This window comes from Sceloporus undulatus, chromosome 6, assembly GCF_019175285.1.
Source record: "Sceloporus undulatus isolate JIND9_A2432 ecotype Alabama chromosome 6, SceUnd_v1.1, whole genome shotgun sequence".
Taxonomy (NCBI): domain Eukaryota; kingdom Metazoa; phylum Chordata; class Lepidosauria; order Squamata; family Phrynosomatidae; genus Sceloporus; species Sceloporus undulatus.
In genome coordinates this window covers 159444388-159465897 of record NC_056527.1, presented here as the reverse complement: position 1 = coordinate 159465897, position 21510 = coordinate 159444388, and the positions used below count along the sequence as shown (strand labels likewise).

Here is a 21510-nt window from a genome sequence, read left to right as displayed (position 1 = left end):
CCAGCGCCCTTGCCTCCTGTTTAAGCTCCAAGAGCTGTATACTGTATGTGTTCAGGGTGACTAACAAAACCTGACATGACACAGCAGCTGAAATATTTGAAAAACAAACTATTCCCATATGTGTTGTCTAATAACATTTTTTAGAAATAAGAGCAAGGATGAACAACCCTCTCCCCCACCCCTCTCCACAACCTTGTTCCTAGTCACATTTTTTTTTTGCTTTCCAAATAATGATAAATATTTTGGACTTTTTCTACCACAGACCCACTATACATAAGTTATCTGACCCCAAGAGAGGAGAAAATGTTGCCTCACCCCTTTGAAATAGCAAGAGAAGGCTCTGAAAGTTTTTAGCTCTTAGAGATGGAAGGTTATTCTGATAATAGTCACAGGATTTTTACCATTTTGAGATATGTGCGGGTGGGTGTGTTTAAAGAAACACCAATCTAACTTAGAATTATTTCTGTATTGATCAATTCTAAGTATTTCTAAATAATCAATTCACTATCAGTTATTCGGTTACATACGTCTAGAGCCCACCTGGGTTGACAGTAATCTTAATGGCTTAGTTTGTAACCTAGTCTACCTATATCAGTTGTATCAGTATTATATGTCTACAGTACTATTCTTCAATAATTCTGATTACAGTACTAACTTGGTTTCTTTCTGTCTATTTCCCACCGACCCACCCAAAACTATCCTGCTGTTTTATCTAGTCTCCCTGGTTCCAACATTCTGGAGTAAATTATTTTTCTGGCAGCAGTGAGATTAAGTTATCTTCCCTAGGGGAAAACATTGTCAACTTTAACATTCTCAAATAACATAACATTTTCACCATTGAGCAGAATTATTTGTACATTTGCTGGCCCAAGAATTATGAGTTTGAGTCTGCTTAGAAGCTGTACATCATAGATTATACATTTCCTGACTGTAAGGTGTCTTTGGATATAGAGGATGAACCACTTCCACCCAAAATGTACTGCTTCAGAATCAAAATTAACGTGCTTCTCTCATGAATTTAGTGACTGTGCTTAGTTTTTCTGATATACGGACTCCTCTCTGTCTATACTGACAATTTTTTTTTTAAATGTATAAACAGATGTCAATGAGTGTGAAGTGTTTCCTGGAGTTTGCACAAATGGAGTATGTGTCAATACTTTGGGATCCTTTGTTTGCCAGTGTCCTAATGGAATGACTTTGGATGCAACTGGACGGAAGTGTATTGGTAAGTATTACTGTATATTCTCATGCATAAGTCTAGAAATTTTAGTCAAAAAATTGACCCCCAAAACCTGGATCGACTTATCCACAGGTCGATGTATGGTTTTGGAATGTATGGTAGTTTCCCAACTCCAAGAGTTTCTAGATAAAACAGATTATCTAGACCTGTTTCAATTTGGTTTCAAGCCTGGCTGTGGAACAGACAGCCTTGGTCACCTTGGTGGATGACCTACGCAGGAAACTGGACAGAGGAAATATGTCCCTGTTAGTTCTGCTGGACCTCTCAGCGGCTTTTGATACCATCGATCATGGGCCTTCTAGGCTGCCTTTCTGGGATGGGACTTGGAGGTACTTTTTTACAGTGGTTCTCTTCCTTCCTGGAGGAGCGAACCCAGAAGGTGGTGCTGAGAGACTCCTGCTCAACCTCATGGCATTGGCCTTTCGGGTCCCTCAGGGGTTGCCCACTATGCTTTTTTACATATACATAAAATGGCTGAGAGAATGTGTCCTGAGTTTTGGGGTGCAATGCCATCAATATGGAGATGACACTCAACTCTACTACTCCTTTCTACCTCAGTCCAAAGAGTCTGTCCTGGGCCTAAACCAGTGTCTGTCATCAGTAATTGACTGGATGAGGGCAAACAAATTGAAACTTAATCCAGACAAGACAGAGGTGTTCCTGGTCAGTTGGAAGGCAGCTCAGGGAATAGGAATTAAGCCTGTGTTAGATGGGCTCACATTCCCTCTGAAGATGCAGGTTTGCAGCTTGGGGGTACTCCTGGATTCAACTTTGAACCTGGAGGCCCAGGTCTCTGCAGTGACTAGGAGCTTGTGCACCAAATGCACCCATTCCTTGAGACGTCAGATTTAAAGCTTGTGCACCAACTGTGCCCATTCTTTGAGATGTCAGATATGGCCATGGTGGTATATGAGTGTTCAGAAACTAGCTGATCTAAAGAGCTGCAGTCATACATTTCAAAACCTGGTCAAAAATGGGGCAGGTTACAGAGACCACACAATGCCCCTGTTGAAGGAGTCAGAGTAACTAATTGTGATTAGCTATACTTTTGTGGTAGGAGTAAAACCTGCTGAATCTAAGGAAATTGAGTGTAATAGGGAATAGGTGATAGGTTTATAGTATAGGATCCAATGGGGGAAGTGTATTTGGATGGATTGCATCTCTCCAGAAATTTCTGCATTAATGCTGATCCTCCTGTACTATATTGAGCCTTGGGCTATCTTTATGTATTATACTATTTTTCTGTGGAGTGGAAGCTTTGTCACAAACACCTCTTTTCCATCCATTGATTGCTAAAATAATCCTTACAGATATTCGCTTGGAGACATGCTACCTGAAACATGATGATGAAGACTGCACCTCACCAATAGGAGGGCGACATCGGCTGGATGCTTGCTGCTGTTCAGTAGGTGCGGCCTGGGGGCCTGACTGCGATGAATGTCCTACAAAGGGAACCCCTGACTATGATGCACTTTGTCCAAGAGGACCTGGATTTTCTAGCCGGGATCCCATCAATGGAAAACCATTCTTCAAAGGTATGTAGGGCAATTATATGAAAAATTCTGATAAATGAATATCCTTGCTTAGTATCTTCTTCTCTTAGGGCCAAACTAAATGTTACTTTGGTTATGTTCTGAGAAGCTGTCTTCTTAGTGCAGGCTGAGAAATGGAGCAGTTCTCAATGGAACCATATCACATGCTGGTAATAGTCATGGAGAATTTTTTCCTTCCCTAGTCAGCTGCTGTTCCAATGAAACCCTCTCCCTGTACATGACAATTAACATTAGAGGGAAATCTCCTATTGGTGATAATAGTAACCTATTGCATAGACTTAGCATATGAAGGAACTGAGGTTTTGCGAAGCTCTAGACTCTAAATCTCACCCCCTGTATATGCCAAGTCTGTGAGGAATTACCATTGTTGCCAATGGGAGCTATTTTCACTAATGCTAATCTACTATCTAGGCCAGGGTTTGGCAATTGCAAACCCATCAAGGGCCATTTTTTCCTACCTGCACCTACCTGGTGAGCTGTAACAGCATGTTTCAGCACTTCTGAAGTGACATGATGTCACTTTCAGCTGCCATTTGGGCTGATTTTCAGTTGGGCCAATTTGATTTGGGCTGATCCCCCACCTCCCCCCCCCCTTTTGGGGGGAGGGAGGTGGGGTGTGGAAGGTTAGGGGAGCAAATTGTTGCCTTTTAAGATGATTTGGTGAGCAAAATAGTACCCCAGAAATCAGACTAAAAATGTACAAATATTTTGGAGGTGGGCTCTGGGGACTTTGAGGGGCTTCTAGGGAGTCCCAAGGGCTGCACTTAGAGGTCCCATGGGTCCAGCCCTGATCAAGACCAATGCTATATAAAGTAGTTGCCAGTGGACCAGTGCCAGTCCTCAAGACACTGGCTTCTGGTCTGCAGGAAGTTTTTGGGAAAGAAAGAAAAAGTTGTAGCCATTGGGCACAAATATGGTACTGATCCCTGATACATTGGAGAAAAATGTCCTGCTGGTCCACCACATCCAAGCACTTTAAAAGTGCTAAATTAAACCACATGTTTCTCATGTGAGAATTATAACATAGGGGCAACTGATGATGTAGCAGAGTGTGGATCTGGCATTTCCCATCTCCCATTGGCTTCTCTCTGAACTTAATAGAAGGAGAAAAAGAATATCTCCAGCAAAAATCTATTGTTGTGAAGTATTTTTGTTTTTATACACAGTGTTTGAGGCCCTTTTTACAAAAACAACAACAACAAAAACATCAACCCTACTCTTGTTGGAGATGGAAACTACTTAAACTACAGTAGTTTGTTGACACAGCTGCTTTCCTTTTTGGACTCTCCTTAAGGATGTAGTTATGGGGACTGTCATAATGAGCATCTGCAGTTCAAAATTTGTCACTGTGTGCCATTACTTATTTGAGTTATCACAGGTATAGAAATGAAACTGACATAGGCTCTACTAGTCACAGTAGCTTTAATCAACTTCCACTTCCCAGTCCAAAATAGGAGTATGTGTGACAGAGTCACAGTAGCACTTCTTTCTTATCCCCTTTGTCTTTGTATTGTTGTAAGTAGTATGAGTGTTGATTTAGGACTCTGAGAGACTAGGGTTGAATCCATGCTCAGCCATGGAAACCCATTTGGTGATCTTGATTAGGTCACACCCTCTCAACCTAAGAGGAATAAATTTTGGGAAGTATACCCTATGATAGGGTTGTCATAAGTCAGAGTCGATATGAAGTCACAGAATAATCATAAAGTCTTCGGAGTAAATGGCATGATAGATGGTGCCAGATATTGTTCACTCTAGTCATTTGCATGGAGAGGAAAGAACCACACAGATGTTCTTAATAGTTTTATTGGCTCGTGTATATCCCATATCTAGCAGACACCAGATTTCCAGGTTTCTTCCATAACTTAGAGCCCACACAAGACGATGGAGAGTTGGAAGGCAGTTGGAAGAGAAGAGTGAGGGCACTGCTTATGAGTAATGCTTCCCTATGGTCCAAAATAGGAGTGCCTGTTGTGATTGCTTGCCCAGTTCACCCTTTTGACTGAAAGTGCATAGTGCCTGTATTGAATGGGGTTTATTGCCTATGTTTAGGATTGTAATGTAAATGTATCACCTTCATGTTTGTGGAATAAAATATGGTTCAATGAGACGAGTTCTAGTTGTGAGAAACTAGCCAACCCTTATACTTGATCATCTGAGGTGTGGAGTATATAATCTTCCTTTACTATGCAAGAGACAAAAGAAATGTACAACATCGTGTAAAGCCAACATGAAATGAGGGAGTTCAGCTTCCGATGCATAAAGCATTATAAACATGCTAAATATTGCTGTAATTTGAACACCTAATAGTGACTATTGCATCCACTGACCACCTCTTTTAAAATATAAAAATCTGATTCTCATAAAATGATAATTAACTCCATTAAATTTTTAATTTTTAAATACTTCTATTTCTTTCTTAGATATCAACGAATGCAAAATGATTCCAAGACTTTGCACCTATGGGAAATGCAGAAACACCATTGGGAGTTTTCGATGTAAATGTGACAGTGGGTTTGCACTTGATTCTGAAGAGAGAAACTGTACAGGTAAGTCAGCTTGCTGTTCATATGATTATTGCAAGCAGTTTGGGTAGCCATCTGTCACACAGTGTCTACAGATTTTATCACATTTGTGCAATTATTTTTTGACCCATGAGATGCAGAGAAGCCCGAAAGCTTCCAGAGCTTTTAACTGGAAAGTGAGGATAAGCCAGCGAAGATTCAAGACTCAGCTGGAGAAGAAGAGAGCCTATATTTCTTCTCCTCCCATTTCTCCTTAAAGCAACTAGGCAAGTGGGGGAATTATTTAGGATAGGCTCTGTTTCAGAGGAGGGAACTGGCAAAACCAGCTCAGGTAAAACACTGAAATGCATAGGGTTGCCATAAGTCTACAGGCAGCTTGAAGGCGCGCACACACACACACACTTTCAAGAAAGCAGCTAACTTCCAGAATTCCAGATAGAAAGGCTGCATTTCAAAATAAGGAAGATAAGGATAGCAAAGAAATGGAGATAGGAGAAATAGGAGCCCTGGTGGTGCAGTGGTTAAATGCCTGTACTGCAACCACTCATTCAAAACTACAAGGTTGTGAGTTCAAGTCCAGCAAAAGGACTCAGGCTTGCATCCTTCTGAGGTCGCTAAAATGAGTACCCAGATTGTTGGGGGCAAATTAACTTACAGTTGTAAACCGCTTAGACACTGCTTAGGCGGAATGAAGCAGTATATAAATGAAGCTTGTTTTGTTTTTGTTTTGAGATGCAAAATAAACATGAAATAGTATAGAGTAAGCTCATTTCTAGTCATATGTTGGATTTGCTTGAACCTCCATGATGCTCAGATGAGAGCAACAATGATTAGTGATCACCCTGTTTTTGTCTTGGGGTGATGGAAGTGGCAGATTGACAGTCTGAGAAAGCCTAACTACTGGAAAAGGTTTACATGGAATGTCATGTAGGAGTGTCACATTATCTGGATGATGTTGGATATGGTTGGTCATTTTTCATTCTAAAGTGCTTTAAACAGTTTTATCTTTTTAAAATGTATTTTATTCTTTTAATAGGAATCTATTTTAATATTGTAATATTTGAATCCTGTTTTAATGCACCTCTTTTCTTTGTTTTAATTGTATTGTTCTTTTAATATTGTTGAGCCTCTCTGAGTCCCAGTTCTAGGAAGACAGTGGGATACAAATAATAATAATAATAATAATAATAATAATAATAATAATAATATCACTTGGCCTATTTAGAAGAGATAGGTTAGGGACAGTTCTGAAACATCAGTTCTGAAGTGGTCTTAAGTAGGAATATTTTTACTCAGAGATCATAGTTTAGGATGTGCATAGTCCCATTACAGTGATATAGCCTGAAAATCGAAATAAAGCATCATATTTATAATTTTGTTTCTAAAGTTCACTTGCTGACTAATAGGAATAAGATAGATTTGTTTTTGAAAATCTTACAATATGTATGTTTGCCTTTGAAATAATGTTTTCTTTGAAATTACAGATATTGATGAATGTCGCATTTCTCCTGACTTGTGTGGCCAAGGAATTTGTGTGAATACCCCTGGAGATTTCCATTGTGAATGCTTTGAGGGCTATGAAAGTGGATTTATGATGATGAAAAACTGCATGGGTATGTTATTCAAGGCATATTTATCTTAGGACCAAAACTAACCCTGGTGAGGTCACCATTATTCCTGCAAAGGACTTTATCATATGGGGAAAAGTGATGGAAGCATAGTGGAATGCTCCTGTTGTTATCGCACTAGTGTGCTAAGATTATCAGATGACGTCACGTAATGTTGCCATAATCCCATTGTTACTGAATGAATAAAGAGGAACTCTAGCACTGCTTTTCATTCATGGGAAAGTGCCGTGAATGAAAAGTGGCACTAGAGTTCCTCCTTGTTCGCCCGATAATAATGGGATTAGGGGGACATCATGCGACGTTGCCTGATAATCTTAGCACACTAGTACGATAGTGATGGGAACGGTATACTCCTGTCCCTTTTCCCCATGTGATACAGTCCTTTAAAGCTGGTTTGCATGCCATGTTTTAATTAGAACTGTTGTAAATAGGAGGAGTGTGAGGAGCAAGAATCACATTAGCAGTCTGGAGTCTTTGATTCTTACATCTAATGGTGGTTAGGCTAGTTTTAGGATTTTGAAACCTTTTTAGCCTGTTCACTTTTAATGTGCCTAGGGAGTTGAACTTGAAAAGTTCAACAAGTGGACGAGGGAATCAAATATGGTTAGAAAGGCGTTAATTCCTGGCTGGTTTCCATTCAAAAGGTTGTTATTCCAACAATAACCTACATTCATGGGGCTTTTGTGCTTGAGATGTTTCAGTTTAAAATAATGAAAACTAACTGTTGTTACTTAGTTTTATTTGAAGGCTGGTCCCTAAATGAAAGCTTTGGTTTCACCCCAAGAATAGTCTAATACTTTAAAAAAAATATTAAACCAGTTAATGAAAGACAGTGGTTCTGAGCTCATTGGCAAGATTTCCATCTTGCAGAATTCAGCATTTTCTCCCTACTGTGATTAATTCTGACTAGTTTCAGCTTTTATAATAACTCATGAAGTCACCTTGACATTATTATGTGTGCCAGCAGAGTTCACATAAAATGTGTCTGTGCCAGCAGAGTTCACTTTTATATGGGCTGATAGCTATTGGTGTTAGTCTGTAGAATCAGTATGTAGAGAGATCATGTAGCACCTCTGAGACTAACTGAAAGAAAGAAGTTGGCAGCATAAGGCTTTGTAGACTACGAAAGTTCATGCTGCCAACTTCTTTATTTCAGTTAGTCTCAAAAGTGCTACAAGATCTCTCTGAATACTAAAGAGAAAGATGTTCAGCAGAAAGGCAGGCATGAGGAAGGATGAAATCACCCACTTGGTAGAAAAGGAGTACCAGTTGCGCAAAGTCTCTGTGGGAGAAAGGTTGAGGTATTTAGGAAGACATGGCTTTGGGGGCATGGAGAGAGGAAAAAACAGCAGCTGGAAAATAGTTAGAATAGTTACTGTCAGAAGAGACAAAAATGCTGGGGGAAGCGATGCATTGGTTTACATGCAGAATTCCCAATGCCAAGTAAACACTCTGTGCCTCCACTCTGGTCTTCTGACGTTCTGAAACTTTAGGATCTAGCATTCGTTCACCCTCCTTATTCCTTTGTTTTGTTTTGTTTTACTCCTACAGACATAGATGAATGTGAAAGAAATCCTCTGTTGTGCAGAGGTGGTGTCTGCATAAACACTGAAGGGAGCTTCAAATGTGATTGTCCTCCAGGTCATCAGTTGGCGCCAAACATCTCTGCCTGTGTAGGTAAGGTGGGGAAAATAGCACTGATAGTAATGCCCACTGTAGTCTCAGTTCTTTTATATTTCCATGTCCTATATTTTGCTGTTCAGATGCAACAGCACAGCATCTCTCAACAGGGACAGTATTTCTCACTGTCTGTTAACAAATTGATTCTTACTAATGTGGAAAGACTTGCAGTAAAGACAGAGAACTCTTTGGTATATATTCCTGATCTATCATCGTTCTGTCATGAATTAAAATTGCCACATGGTGCCCCCTCCCCAGAAATACATGAAATCAAGCTTTTGTTGTGAAGATGTCCCTAGAGGTGAATATTTGCATTTTACTAACTTGTGCAACAATTATATCAGAGGGATGAACCTTTGGGGAATTACAGATCCAGTCAGCATATTGTTTCAATGGATCATAAACAGTTCCTTACCAATGTGAAATCGAAAGCTTTCATGGCCGGCATCCATAGTTTTTTGTGGGTTTTTCAGGCTATGTGGCCATGTTCTATAAGAGTTTATTCCTGACGTTTTGCCAGCATCTTCAGAGAAAATGCACAATGAATTTGGATACAGCAACCATATGGTATATTTAGTGGTTCACATGGCATCCAAGGAGTAAAGATGAGCACTATTTTTTGTCAACTTGGCTCTGCATAACTTGCAGTAGAGGCTCCCTTTGTTCCATCTGTCTCCTTACCAACTGATTGTGGATTGTGTGATGCCCATAAGTTCAGACACACACACATTTTTTGAATAGATTAAATAGCCTAAAGCTATTTCTGTGTTGTTTGTTTAACCTTCTGCTCTTCCTCTATGATCCCATTTTTGTAACCGAAGATGACAACTTAGCTGAGATTCAGGTGAACTGCTGTTGCCTTCTTCATGTTTCCTTTTCTTTAATCTCTCTGACTCAGATCTTTCTCAGACTGGAATTTGGCTTACGGTTCCTGGCAAGATCTTTAGGTCTTGGCAGGAGTAAAGTTTTATGCAGCCAGTGCTCAGCTGCAGGCACTTGGGCAGCTTTTGTGACCTGGGACAGAGAGCACAGCTCCTTTTCCTCTAATTTCATCCACTCTTTTCACTGCTTTTGCCAGATTTCCCTATCTGTTCCTCTGATATCATCAGAAACATAAATGACTACAATTAAAGCTGTGCTGGGCAACTGTCACCCTCTTGATGGTTCTGGACTGCAACTTCCATCTTGCTTTACCATTGACTTTTCTGGCTAGGGCTAATAAGAGGCAGTATCACTGTTACTGTATGGTATTCATATGGAAAGGCAATGATATGGGGAAGAGACTTAAAATATCCTCTTCTTTCTTGTCAAATAGATATCAATGAGTGTGATTTGAGTATGAATTTATGCAGAAATGGACGCTGCGTCAATCTTATTGGAAAGTACCAGTGTGCCTGCAACCCTGGATATCACTCCACACCTGACAGATTATTTTGTGTTGGTAAGTTGTTTTCCTCTTGGTTCGGTTATAAATAGGCTTAAAAAACACAGAGAATGTCTTTCCTTCCTTTTTGATGATATCAAACTTTTCCAATCCACTTGTTTGTCGTGCAAAAGAAAAAATCCCTAAACTGGTTCCTTTCGCAAATAAGTACATTACATTGTAAACTAATAAGGAAAACTTTCACTCCTTTTGTGTTATAACTTTTAAGTTATTTTTATTATCAGTGGGTGGCATCATTAAATCATGGAGGAAGGGTATCGCATAATGTGGTTGGCATATGTTGCTGCTTTATGCTCAGTTGTGGGCACAGAGGCAACAACAAAGTGGATGAGAGAAGAGTTTGTTTTATACCACAAAGGGACAGCATTTGACTCGATTTTTAAAATGTAACTAAAAATAACTGATTCAATTATTTTTGAGAAATAGAAAGTTAAAGAGTTGCAACTTGTAAATTACAGCGCATGGTTAGTCCAAACTACAGCAGACCCATTGAATTACTTGTTGAATGTCAAGTGAAGAGATGGATAAATTCCACTAGTTAAGTAGCCCTTCTCTAGTCAAGACTAACAATAGGATTTAAGACATATTCTGTTTTCCTTTTACAAAGCAGGCTTTGGAACTATAATTGTAACTAATTACTTAAAAATAACTTTACAAACTGTGAAAAGCCTTTTGCTTTAAGAAGTGAGTAAATAATGGTAAGAAGGGCCCAGGAGGGACACAAAAGGCCTTCTCAGCCTGCTTTTGGTGGGCAGCCAGAAGAGACCATTCATTCCTACTCTGTCTTTCTAATAATGGACTTTGGGGTGTGGGAGGGTCAACTAGTGAACTTCCACAGATGGGATTGGGATTCCAGGCAGTCTGAAATTAGGAACATGGAGTAGTGGTTCCCCTCAAGCTCTAATGGATGCTGATGCATAAATATATCAGCTGATTTATTATTTACTAGCTGTACCCAGCCACACATTCATGTGGCTCAGTCTGGTTAGATGGAAAAGAAAGAAAAGAGAAAGTGCGTGTTTCTGAAATATTTAATTTCACAATGCTTGTGGGTATACTATACTTTTTGTTGTTCCATTGTCTGTGTATAGAGATTGTCTGGTTTGCCATCTCTAGAACACACAACATATAATTGCCCATGTGAGAAGCAATCTGTGTCTAGATCTAAACTGCACAATTCTAAAGACTGGCCCTGAGCTTTGTTGATGGAGATTGCAAACGCCAATCGAATATTCAGTATAGCGCGTGTTGCTGTTATGTCCAACAGATGGCACTGTTTTTTTAAGACAAACATATTTTTACCTGTCACAGGTGTGACATCTATATAATAGCAGATATATGTATATAAAAACATGAGTGTATTCAAATGGAGCGTTGTGCCAACATTTCAAAGCAATCGGTGAAGAACTTTCGGAGATTTAAGATTTTGGACAAACGAACATTTACATTTTTATTTATATAGATTCATTTGATACATATGTATTCGTTTGATCCTTTCTCCCAACATGGGACCCAAGATGGCCTACAAAGGTCTAAAATGTGGTAACCTAAAAATCTGATAATAACAATAAAAAATAAATACGATTAAACAAATTGTCAAATTAAAACACTACTAAAGTTTTAAAAGTATAAAATCATTTAAAAACATAACAGTAGTAAAAAATACAGCTTAGATACCCATAAAAAGGCTCCCTGCAACCAGTTAATTGTGAAATGCCTGTTTATTAATGGGAAAATATTTGCCTAACAGTGAAAGGAGAACAGAGGGGGGCAACCTAGCTTCCCATGGAAGGAAATTCCAAGGCTGGGAGAAGCCACTGAGAAGGATCTTTGCTGTGTCCTTACCAGACAGGGTTATAATGGTGGTGGAACAGAGAAAAAGCCCTCCCTCAAGGATCTTAAGTTTTTGGCAGGCTTGTATAGTAACAGACAATTCAGCCAGTTTTTCTTTACTAGATGTAAAGCCAACACTCTGACATTCCCTTATTTGATAATCCTGGCCTGCATATACTTCTTAATCTCAACCAGAGCAGACCACTGCATCAATGGGATTTGCACATGTTTGTGTTGAGTTACTAAATTCCTGTTGATTCAGTAATTATACTCTAGTTGGGACTAGCAGTTTGATGTAGTTCTTTGCCTGCACCTATTTTCCCCAAAACATTTTGGTGTGTACAAATAGTGGATTTATTTGACTGGTGTAATCTTTGGAGTGTGGCCTAAGTGCAGTAAAAAGAACCAGCATGGTGTGGTTTGTGTGTTGGACTAGGACTCTGAGTTCATCTCTCCACTCAGCCATGGATACCCTCTGAGTTACCTTGGGCAAGTCATTCTCTCAGAGTCAGAGGGAGGCAAAAGCAAACCACTCGCTCAACAAATCTTGTCAAGAAAACCTCACGATAGGGCCATAGAGTTGGCGCAAGTCAGAAATGACTTGAAGGAATATGACAGCAACAACATTTAGTAAACAGCAGATCCAGTCTAAAAGTATATTGTGAACACTGAAACTGCCAGAGGCTTAAGAGAAAATGAATATAATTTTGCTTTACATTGTCATTTTTCTTTCATTCGTTTCTTTCTAGATATTGATGAGTGCAGTATAATGAACGGCGGATGTGACACCTTCTGTACAAATTCAGAAGGCAGCTATGAATGTAGCTGCAGACCAGGATTTGCACTGATGCCAGATCATAGAACTTGCACTGGTAAAGTAAATTTTTGAGTATTTGTAGTGACAGATAATGTCAAGCTGCTCATTTCTTAGCTGTATCTTTGCCTTTCTCTCGCCTTTGTGTGTACTGCATTTCCCCCCCCCCCCTATTTCTTTTCTTTTAAAAGAAACCTCTAAAATTGTAATAGCAGAGCTCTGGAATTGCATGAAAAAGTGGAAATATAAATGAATACAAGTAAAATTGAAAAATCAAAGACCTGTTGGGTAGGGCATAGAGAGGCATGGTTAATGGGGAGTCAGAAAAAGAGTGCGATGACAGAGGCAGACCCCTTTGCGCATTTGTGAAGATGTGTGATAATGGCTGCTTTGAAACTGGTATGTTTCCCTCCCCCCCCCTAAACTGACATGATTGCTGCAAGAATGGGGCTTGTTTGGTAATGGCCCTGTACAGACAGTCCAAAATAAAGCTGCTTCGGGTCACTTTGGAGGTATGCTGTTTAAATGATGCATGCATCCTAAGAGCCCAGAAGAATTTCCAGTCCTAAGGACTGGTGCATGGCTTTGGTGCAGCTTCCGGCCATCAGAGGGAAACAATTTTTTCTCTGCATTGTTTCAGGTCTTGTGCTTGCGGTTTCAGAAATGTTATTTTGCAATTCCAAATTGCTTCTGAGTATGATGACATCATGTGATTAATAAGAAGAGCAGTAGCCAGAAAGAGATGCCTTCCAGGTTGCATCTCCTCACAAAAACAACAGTTAAAAGACAGTTTCTGTTTGTTCTGTGTTAGCTACACAGAAAATGAATAATGAACAGAAAAGCCTTGGACTCTGTAGTAAAAAATGAGTTCAGTTTTCTGCAGCTGCATAATTACTAAAAGTCACAATAGACTCATCTCCAGCAGAGTTACACCCATTTTCTCCAAAGAGAAGATGTTCTCAGCTCGGCTCTTTGTTTTGCCAATATTTCCTTTGAGTAACTAAGCAAAGGTTTGGATCTCAGGCTAGAACTGTGGTGGTCTTGACAGGGAAACAGTCATGAAAACTTGCAAAATAAATTCTTGAACACAGAGTCTTATAATAAATTTAAACAACTTAGTACCTACAGAAGGATGTCATTTCTTGTACTGCAAATCAGTCCCCGGTCATTAAGAGTAAGTAGGGATATGGAGAAATATTTAAATGCTAAAAATTGCAAAGTTATTTCATCAGAAAGTGTGTTCGTAGGGTGACTATATGCAAAGGAAAAGGTACCCTATAGATTGGATGCCATTCCCATGTGCTGTAGGCATGGCTAATCACTTAATGAGACAGAAAATAATAATAATATTAGGAGTTAATTTTAATATGATTAATTTTGAATTTGTATTTGTCGTTTTTCTTATAGATATTGATGAATGTGAAGACAATCCTAACATCTGTGATGGAGGCCAATGTACTAACATACCTGGAGAATATAGGTGCCTTTGTTATGATGGATTCATGACATCTGAGGACATGAAGACTTGTCTAGGCAAGTGCAAATCCGTTTTCTTATTGGTAGCATCACTGCCTTATATAAAAGATGGAAGAAATAATAATGATCTGTTTAAAGTGTAGAGGCCTAATTCTTCATATATATTATTGATTTGGATGGTTGCAGTATTCAGTTAGTTGTTTTGCCACTGCATATCAGTGCTGATCAACAATATTTAACATTGATATCTAAGTGTTGACAATATTTGGAAGACACAGCCTGTAAATAAGAATTTAAATCAGGCGGGGGAATTCTATTTCAGTTTTAGACAGCACAGTCAATGGCAAGGAATGCTGAGTGTTGCAGCAACATCTGGAGGGATTCACCATTCCCACCCATGATATAGGTTTTGGCATTCTCTTTAAAAGAGACCTACTTCGAGGGCAACACATATAGAAATATCTGTTAACCATAAAAGAAAATGTTTTAAAATACCTTGTTTCCCTAGTCATAATGTAGAGTTATGCATACAGTTTATATATTGTTCTTATAATTAATGTACAAGAGTAGAACATGCTTTCTGTGAGTTTCTAGAATATTTTTATTGCTAAAGGAACATACAGAATAATGTAAAACAGGCTGAGAAAGCCTTAGTTAAAGTACAAGTCTTTAGAGATTATGCCTTGTAAAAAGGACTAGAATTCCAGTAGAATTCATCCAGACGTTTTAGGCTTAAAATCACCCCAAGGGAAAAGAAATCTCTAGCTGTTCCACTTCAGTAGATAGTAAAGGTAAAGGAAAATGATTGTCAAGTTGTGTCTGACCGTAGGAGGCAGTGCTCATCTCCATTACTTAGCTGAGGGAGCCAGCATTGTCAAAGATGATTCCATGATTATGTGGCCAGCATGACTGCATGGAATGCTGTTACCTTCCCACCGAAGTGGTATCTATTTATCTACTTGCACTGTTTCATGCTTTCAGACTGCTAGGTTGGCAGAAGCTGGGACTAGTGACAGGAGCTCACTCCATTATGCAGCTTGGGTCTCCAACTGCTGTCCTGCTGACCTTGCGATTCTCAGGGTCAGCATCTTAACTACTGAGACACCATGCCATAGTAGATAGTACAGAAGTTTAAAACTTCCTTCCCTTTTTTTCCCCCAGGCAAAAAGCATGTTCAAAATATAGGCTCTATTCATTCATTGTTACACATTTGAGCTTGTATAAGTGGAAATTATGAAGTAAGGGTTGATGTTGGGAAAGGTACTAGAAAGGAAGCTGTATGCCATATTAGTATGCATATAATTGGCAGAGGGCTGAGGTAGATGGTTATCCAAGACCTATTTCTGTTTCCACTGAGACTCTGAAGATCAAACACAGCATTTATTTTCTGTCTGCTGCTTTTGAGCATGCTTTCATGGATGTGGGAATAGCTAAAACTAGTAAGTTCTAACTGGACAAAGTTCAGAGACAGACATAAACCTAAGTAGGAGACTAATGCTGTAGCCTTTCTAAATGGTGGGAGAGTAAAGCTGTAGCATTTCTTGTTAATGGTATTTTGTATCAATACGTGCATCTAGGGTGAAATGTTGTTAGTAGATTTGTAAAGATTTTTACAAATATATATCCTTCCCCCAGATGTTAACGAATGTGAACTGAACCCAAACATCTGTCTGAGTGGAAGCTGTGAGAATACAAAAGGCTCCTTTATCTGTCACTGTGATATGGGCTATTCTGGTAAAAAGGGAACAACTGGTTGCACAGGTATGTACACATCAGTTTTATAGATGTATGTTTATAGTTGTCTGTTGAATTAGATGGTAGTGCTATAATTTTCCAAAGCTCCATGTATATTATTTCAACCATACCTTTCTCTGTGACACTAATTTAAGAAGAGCAGGAGACACACCTTTGGCCTTTGGTAGTTGAATCCGAGCTGTTACATTTCTATAGGTGCATGTGTCTGGATGTAAAGTGAGAAGTTTACTTTACCCCAACAAAGCTTTTCTGGTGAGTTTTATTCAATCTAAGCTATGGGCCCACCCCCAAATTGTAAGGAAAACTGGATCAACTCACATAACAAAGAATTCACTGCACCATGACAAGCCCACAAAGGACAACATGACTATATTGGATTTGGATTTGGTAACCCTACACTCAGTGTCCAGATAGACACACAAGACCCTTTTGGTTTGTTAAATAGCACATCCTGAATAATTTTTCTTATGCTTTTTTTTAAAGTGACAGTGGTACAGATCTTTGACTTAACTGAATTATATCTAGATATATTAGCAAAACCAAAACATGCATGATTTTTACATAGTTTTGCCAGCCAAAAGCACTGAAGGTCAAAAGCTTAACAGCCAATTACCTTTATTTATTCTATTTAAGGGATTTATACCCCACCTTTCTCCCAATGTGGGATACAAGACAGTTTAAAAACAAGGTATTTCAGTTTTTGAACCAAGGTGTTCCAAATTATATCTAAATCAAATCTAAAATATAAATACAAACATATTGTTATTTTTTTTAAAAAAATCCAGGTTTAACACAAGGACAACTCTTGCAAACTGAAATGAGACAAATATATAGCCCAATAATTCACTGTTGATGATATTAATATTATAAAATAGATATAAAAATATAATGAAAACAGTTCTAGGTAAGAATAGTGTGAGAACATCATGTTTCTTTCTTTAATAGCTGTCTTCTTCCATGTATTCTCATTAAGTAATGTGGATTTTAAGTGATCCAATGGTCTGATAAAATATTGTTTTGCAAAGGCATTTCAATGTGGTGGTTGCAATAACAGTATTTTTCATCTGGAAAAATTTAAGGGGATGCCATTGCCTTTTTGGAGATTAGAGGTGGTCGCAAGGGCCATAAAGGACCGTGAGAAGATCATGGACTCCATGATTCTCATTTCTGCTGTAGATGGATCTACTCATTACTAAAAAGACCAGAAGATCTGTCACTGAGATGATATGAAATTCAGTATAGAGTAGCCATTTTAATATTCCATCTGGAGAACCTAAGTGGCCACCTGAAGAACACAATACAGCAGGAATGGGCACGTGGATCAGGTTGAGGGCCATTTGCAGTTTCCCCTGATCCTATCCAGGCCACACTGCCACCAGTTTGGGGGCATTCTGGTTACTTTTGCTCACCTTTTAACACGATTTTGGGGTCAATGAGAAGGAAACAAACTTTAGGGGTAAAACTGTGTGTCTTACAATTTTTCACTTGGCACATATTTTGTTTGTTTTTTAAGTTGATAAGTTTGGTGAATCTGTTTGGAAATCAAGGGCACATGTTAATCTCAGCGTTTCAGTTGTGGCCTGCAGGGTACTTTATTCTCACCCCAGTCTACAACAGTCTACAATAGTTCTCATTGTTTCATTTTCCAAGTGTTTTGGACTTCAGCTCATTGGCCATGTTGGCTGAGGCTGCTGGGAGCTGACATCCAAAACATATGGAGAACAAACGTACTCTGAAAAAAACACCTGCTCCACTGGTGTACAAATTGCCATGGTTTTTCAATTGTATTATGAACTTAGCACTCTGCAGTGAGTTTATAGTATATGTTCTCTTTATTGCTCACCTAACTGTTAGTACAGTATTTGCAGCTGCCTTTGGAATAGGGACAGAGTAGGGAGGGATCATCTTTTCATCCCAACTGTCCAAATTCCTTTGCTGCAATGTAATGAAGCAACATGTCTGTAGCCTATTTCACTGATCAGACTTAATGCCAAATCTTCCCTTTCTATTATTGCCAGATAGGAGACTCTGGCAATATAGCATTTAGCGACAGTATTAAAGTATCTGCATATTTGTTAAACAGCCTGACAACGAGGATGGTTTATTTTCTTGTTGCAGGTATGCCAAAGGCAGCTACAATTTTTTAAAATGTTTGTTTGCAAAAATGTGTGTACAGATCTGAAGGGAAGGTTCCTTGTTTCATGAGAACAGCTACACAAACTCCTCTGAGTTCTATTACAGTTGCTTTTACATATTTTATTCCCCTTGTCATTACAGATTGTTTCCATTTTCACAAGTAAACATGTTTTTTTCTTCTCATTCCCCAATCATTTAACTGTGTTTATAATCCACCCATCAACATTCAGCTCCACTCCACACAGATGTTAATCATTTTTTCACTTCAGTTCTTAGTAAAAATGTAGGCATAGTTTAGGGAAATATTTGGTTTTGTGCAAAGAAGTACATTACTAATGACAGAAATCTGAGCTAGATTTGGGCTGTCATTTTAGATTATCTGAAAAAGGAAGTAAGTTAGGTCAGTTAACCTATGAAAACACACACACACACACACACACACACACAATCTTATGAGCAGGAAGGGAGTCAAGTACAGTATAGTATAAAAGCCCTAACACAGTTCAAGCTCATATGGTATAAAACATTCTAATATCTTGGCATAATTACAGTCAGCCCTCCTTATCCACGGATTATTTTTATCCATGGATTCGAGCATCCACAGTTTGAAAATATTCAGAAAAAGCATAGATCCCAAATAGCAAACCGTGATTTTGCTATTTTATATAAGGGAACCATTTTGCTATGGGAGAGGCGGGAAATATAAATAAATATTATTATTATTAATATTATTACTATTGGAACTTGAGCATCCATGGATTTTGTTATCCATCGAGGGTCCTTGAACCAAACCCCAGCGGATAACAAGGGTCCACTAAAATTCTTATGCTTATTGAATTTCCACGACCATTCACTGGCAAAAGCAGAAAATTGCCACTCCTTCTTAATTTTTGCTTGTTCTAAGAACTTTCATTTTATATTAGACACTTTTTTACTCTTATAAAGTATAAATTAATATCACATACACCAAAAACCCAGTTCTTTCCTGGAAATATAGGAAACTACTGTACTTGGAAACGTCCTTTGAGACTGGCAGCAGCTCTCAGCAACCTCAGGCTGAAGTCTATCACTTCACTGACTCATTCTTTTAACTAGAGATCCCAAAGATTGAATCTGGGACCTTCTGCAATATGATCATTTACCTAAGCACTTCCACTTATCTCGCCTCAGGATTTGTAGGATTGTACTCTAGTACAATCAGCTGTACTACAACAATCTGTTGGTGGTGGCCAACAGACTGCAGATGCTTGCTATACATACCAGTTCAGAAGAAAGGAGATACAAAAGACTGCAGCAACTATAGTGAAATAGCACTAATCTCACATGCAAGCAAAATCATGCTCAAAATTCTGCATCATGGACTCCAACCATACTTGGAGAGAGAAATTCCAGAGGTGTGAGCAGGATTCAGAAAAGGAAGGGGCACTTGTGACTACATTGCAAAGATGTGATGGCTAATTTATCACCAAAGAATTCCAAAAAAGAATTTGCATGTGTTTTATAGACTAGAACAACACATTTGATTGTGTAGATCACAAAAAGCTATGCAATGCACTCAAAGACGTGGATGTGTCACTACATCTGATAGTCCCGATGAGGAATCTGTACTAAGGCCAAGAGGAACAATGTCAAAACAGAATTTGGGGAAACAGAGTGGTTCCTGATAGGCAAAGGGGTCATGCAAGGCTGCATCCTATCTTGTGTATGTCAGCTGAATCACAGTTTCATCTCATAATCAAAATCTAGGATCCTCCAATATCCTTCATGCGTGATTAACCGAAAGCACAAAGAAGAAAGGCAGTTGCATATTTGTAGCTGCAGTTCTTTGAGTGGTCATCTGTGAAATCGCACAAACCCACTCATACTCCTCTCTTGTGTGTCCTGTCCTTGGGATGCCATTACATGGCAGCCTTAGGAACTGAGGTAAATGAGCAGGAAAAATGAGGGATACAGCTGAGTGCGGTTGGAGCTATTGCTAAAAACCTTGTCTAGCTATTCCAGAAGGCTCTGAAGCTGCTCTGTGCAGGCACAAGAATACCTCATGTGTGCAATTTCACAGCTCACCACTTGAAGAACCATAGCTACAGGTATGCAACCTGTGCTTTTGTGTAGTTTCCCCCCTGAAGGTTGCTTATAAGAATGTGAAGGGTTGGTTAAATAAAATCCAGCCACAAAGACTACAGTTTGTAGTACAGCACCAGTTACGAAAGAGAATATGTGCTGCTCAATACTTGTATCCATATCATTTTCCAGATGAGGAGAAAAGCCTTGGGGTGCATTTTAGTAGAAAAATATCTTGAAGAGAAATGAATAAAAGCCCCCTCCTCCTCATCTTCCATTTCAGATTATAGCCTTTGAAACTGATGTATTTTTTTCTGGAAAGAAGGAAGGAAAAAGCAAGAATGTTTGGATAGCTTCGTGTGCATAGTTTGTTTTACATGGCACCCACAAACTTTCTGAGAATGGGCCGAATGGTGATTTATGTTTGTGACAAACCATTTGGGCAACTGTGCTTCCTATGTGCCTGATGCAAACTGACTTTAAAAGTAGAGCAGAGACCTCACATCACGTTAAAGGATGTTGCTTACATAGATAAGAAGACATGTGCTCTAGTTGGAAGAAGCAGTGAGAATGCAAGGATAGCCTTGGGATAGAGTGTTTGTTTTTATTGGCGTCCCACAGCTTTACACTCAAAGGGAAACTCTGCAAGGAAATCAGTTTAGGAGAGGAGAAAGATAGAGAAAATGTTTATATAGTCATGACACTGTACTGTTTTGCTTCTAATAAAGTCAATGAATGTTTTGCTCTTGCCCTTAGAGCCAATTTTGGGTATCTTTAGTCATGCTGAGTAGCAGCCTACTTCACAGTTGTGTTACAGGAATCCAGGAGATTTGACAGGGTAAAAAAAATCTAGTATTTTTATATTACTGGAGACTTGAAAGATAACTGTCTTTTGATTTCATAATCTGGGGGCCAAATCAACAGTTTGGCACCAGCTGCTGGACTGCTTCTCTCCTTTGAATTAAAAATGAGCTTCACAAAACCATTTCCTAATAAAAATGATTAGGGTAAAAGGATGGTTTTCAAGGGGTGTGAAGTGTTCTTCTAAAACACAGCCACTTTATCCCTACTCCCATGCCTTTGGGGTCTTTCTAAAAGGGGAAAAAAAAGTATCCTTGCTAGGTTGGCAACTGAAAAGATCTAGAAAACAGTAGCAACTGAAACAGCCTAGAGGAGGAATGCAACAGCAATTTCTAACATCAGGAGTTGCAAAGGTACCAGCCTTAACAGTATAAGAAGGTGCCAACCTTAGGAACCTCTCCAACATTTCATAGACAGAAATTGAGATACATGTGGACAGGTAGCATCAGAGCATAGTCAAAATGGCAAACATTATTAATGAAGAGGAACACACATTATTCTACT

At 38.9% G+C, this 21510-nt stretch overlaps 1 protein-coding gene across 3 annotated transcripts in view; it reads left to right on the top strand.

The window, feature by feature from the left end:
• FBN1 (fibrillin 1) overlaps window positions 1-21510 on the top strand; it is a 186690-nt gene that overhangs the window by 113235 nt on the left and 51945 nt on the right. For all 3 annotated transcript variants that reach the window (XM_042474932.1, XM_042474933.1, XM_042474934.1), the window contains 9 exons: window positions 1100-1225; window positions 2551-2775; window positions 5217-5342; window positions 6803-6931; window positions 8498-8623; window positions 9942-10067; window positions 12653-12775; window positions 14125-14250; window positions 15829-15954. In XM_042474932.1, coding sequence (XP_042330866.1) covers window positions 1100-1225; window positions 2551-2775; window positions 5217-5342; window positions 6803-6931; window positions 8498-8623; window positions 9942-10067; window positions 12653-12775; window positions 14125-14250; window positions 15829-15954 — 1233 coding nt within the window. The remainder of the gene's footprint in view (window positions 1-1099; window positions 1226-2550; window positions 2776-5216; window positions 5343-6802; window positions 6932-8497; window positions 8624-9941; window positions 10068-12652; window positions 12776-14124; window positions 14251-15828; window positions 15955-21510) is intronic.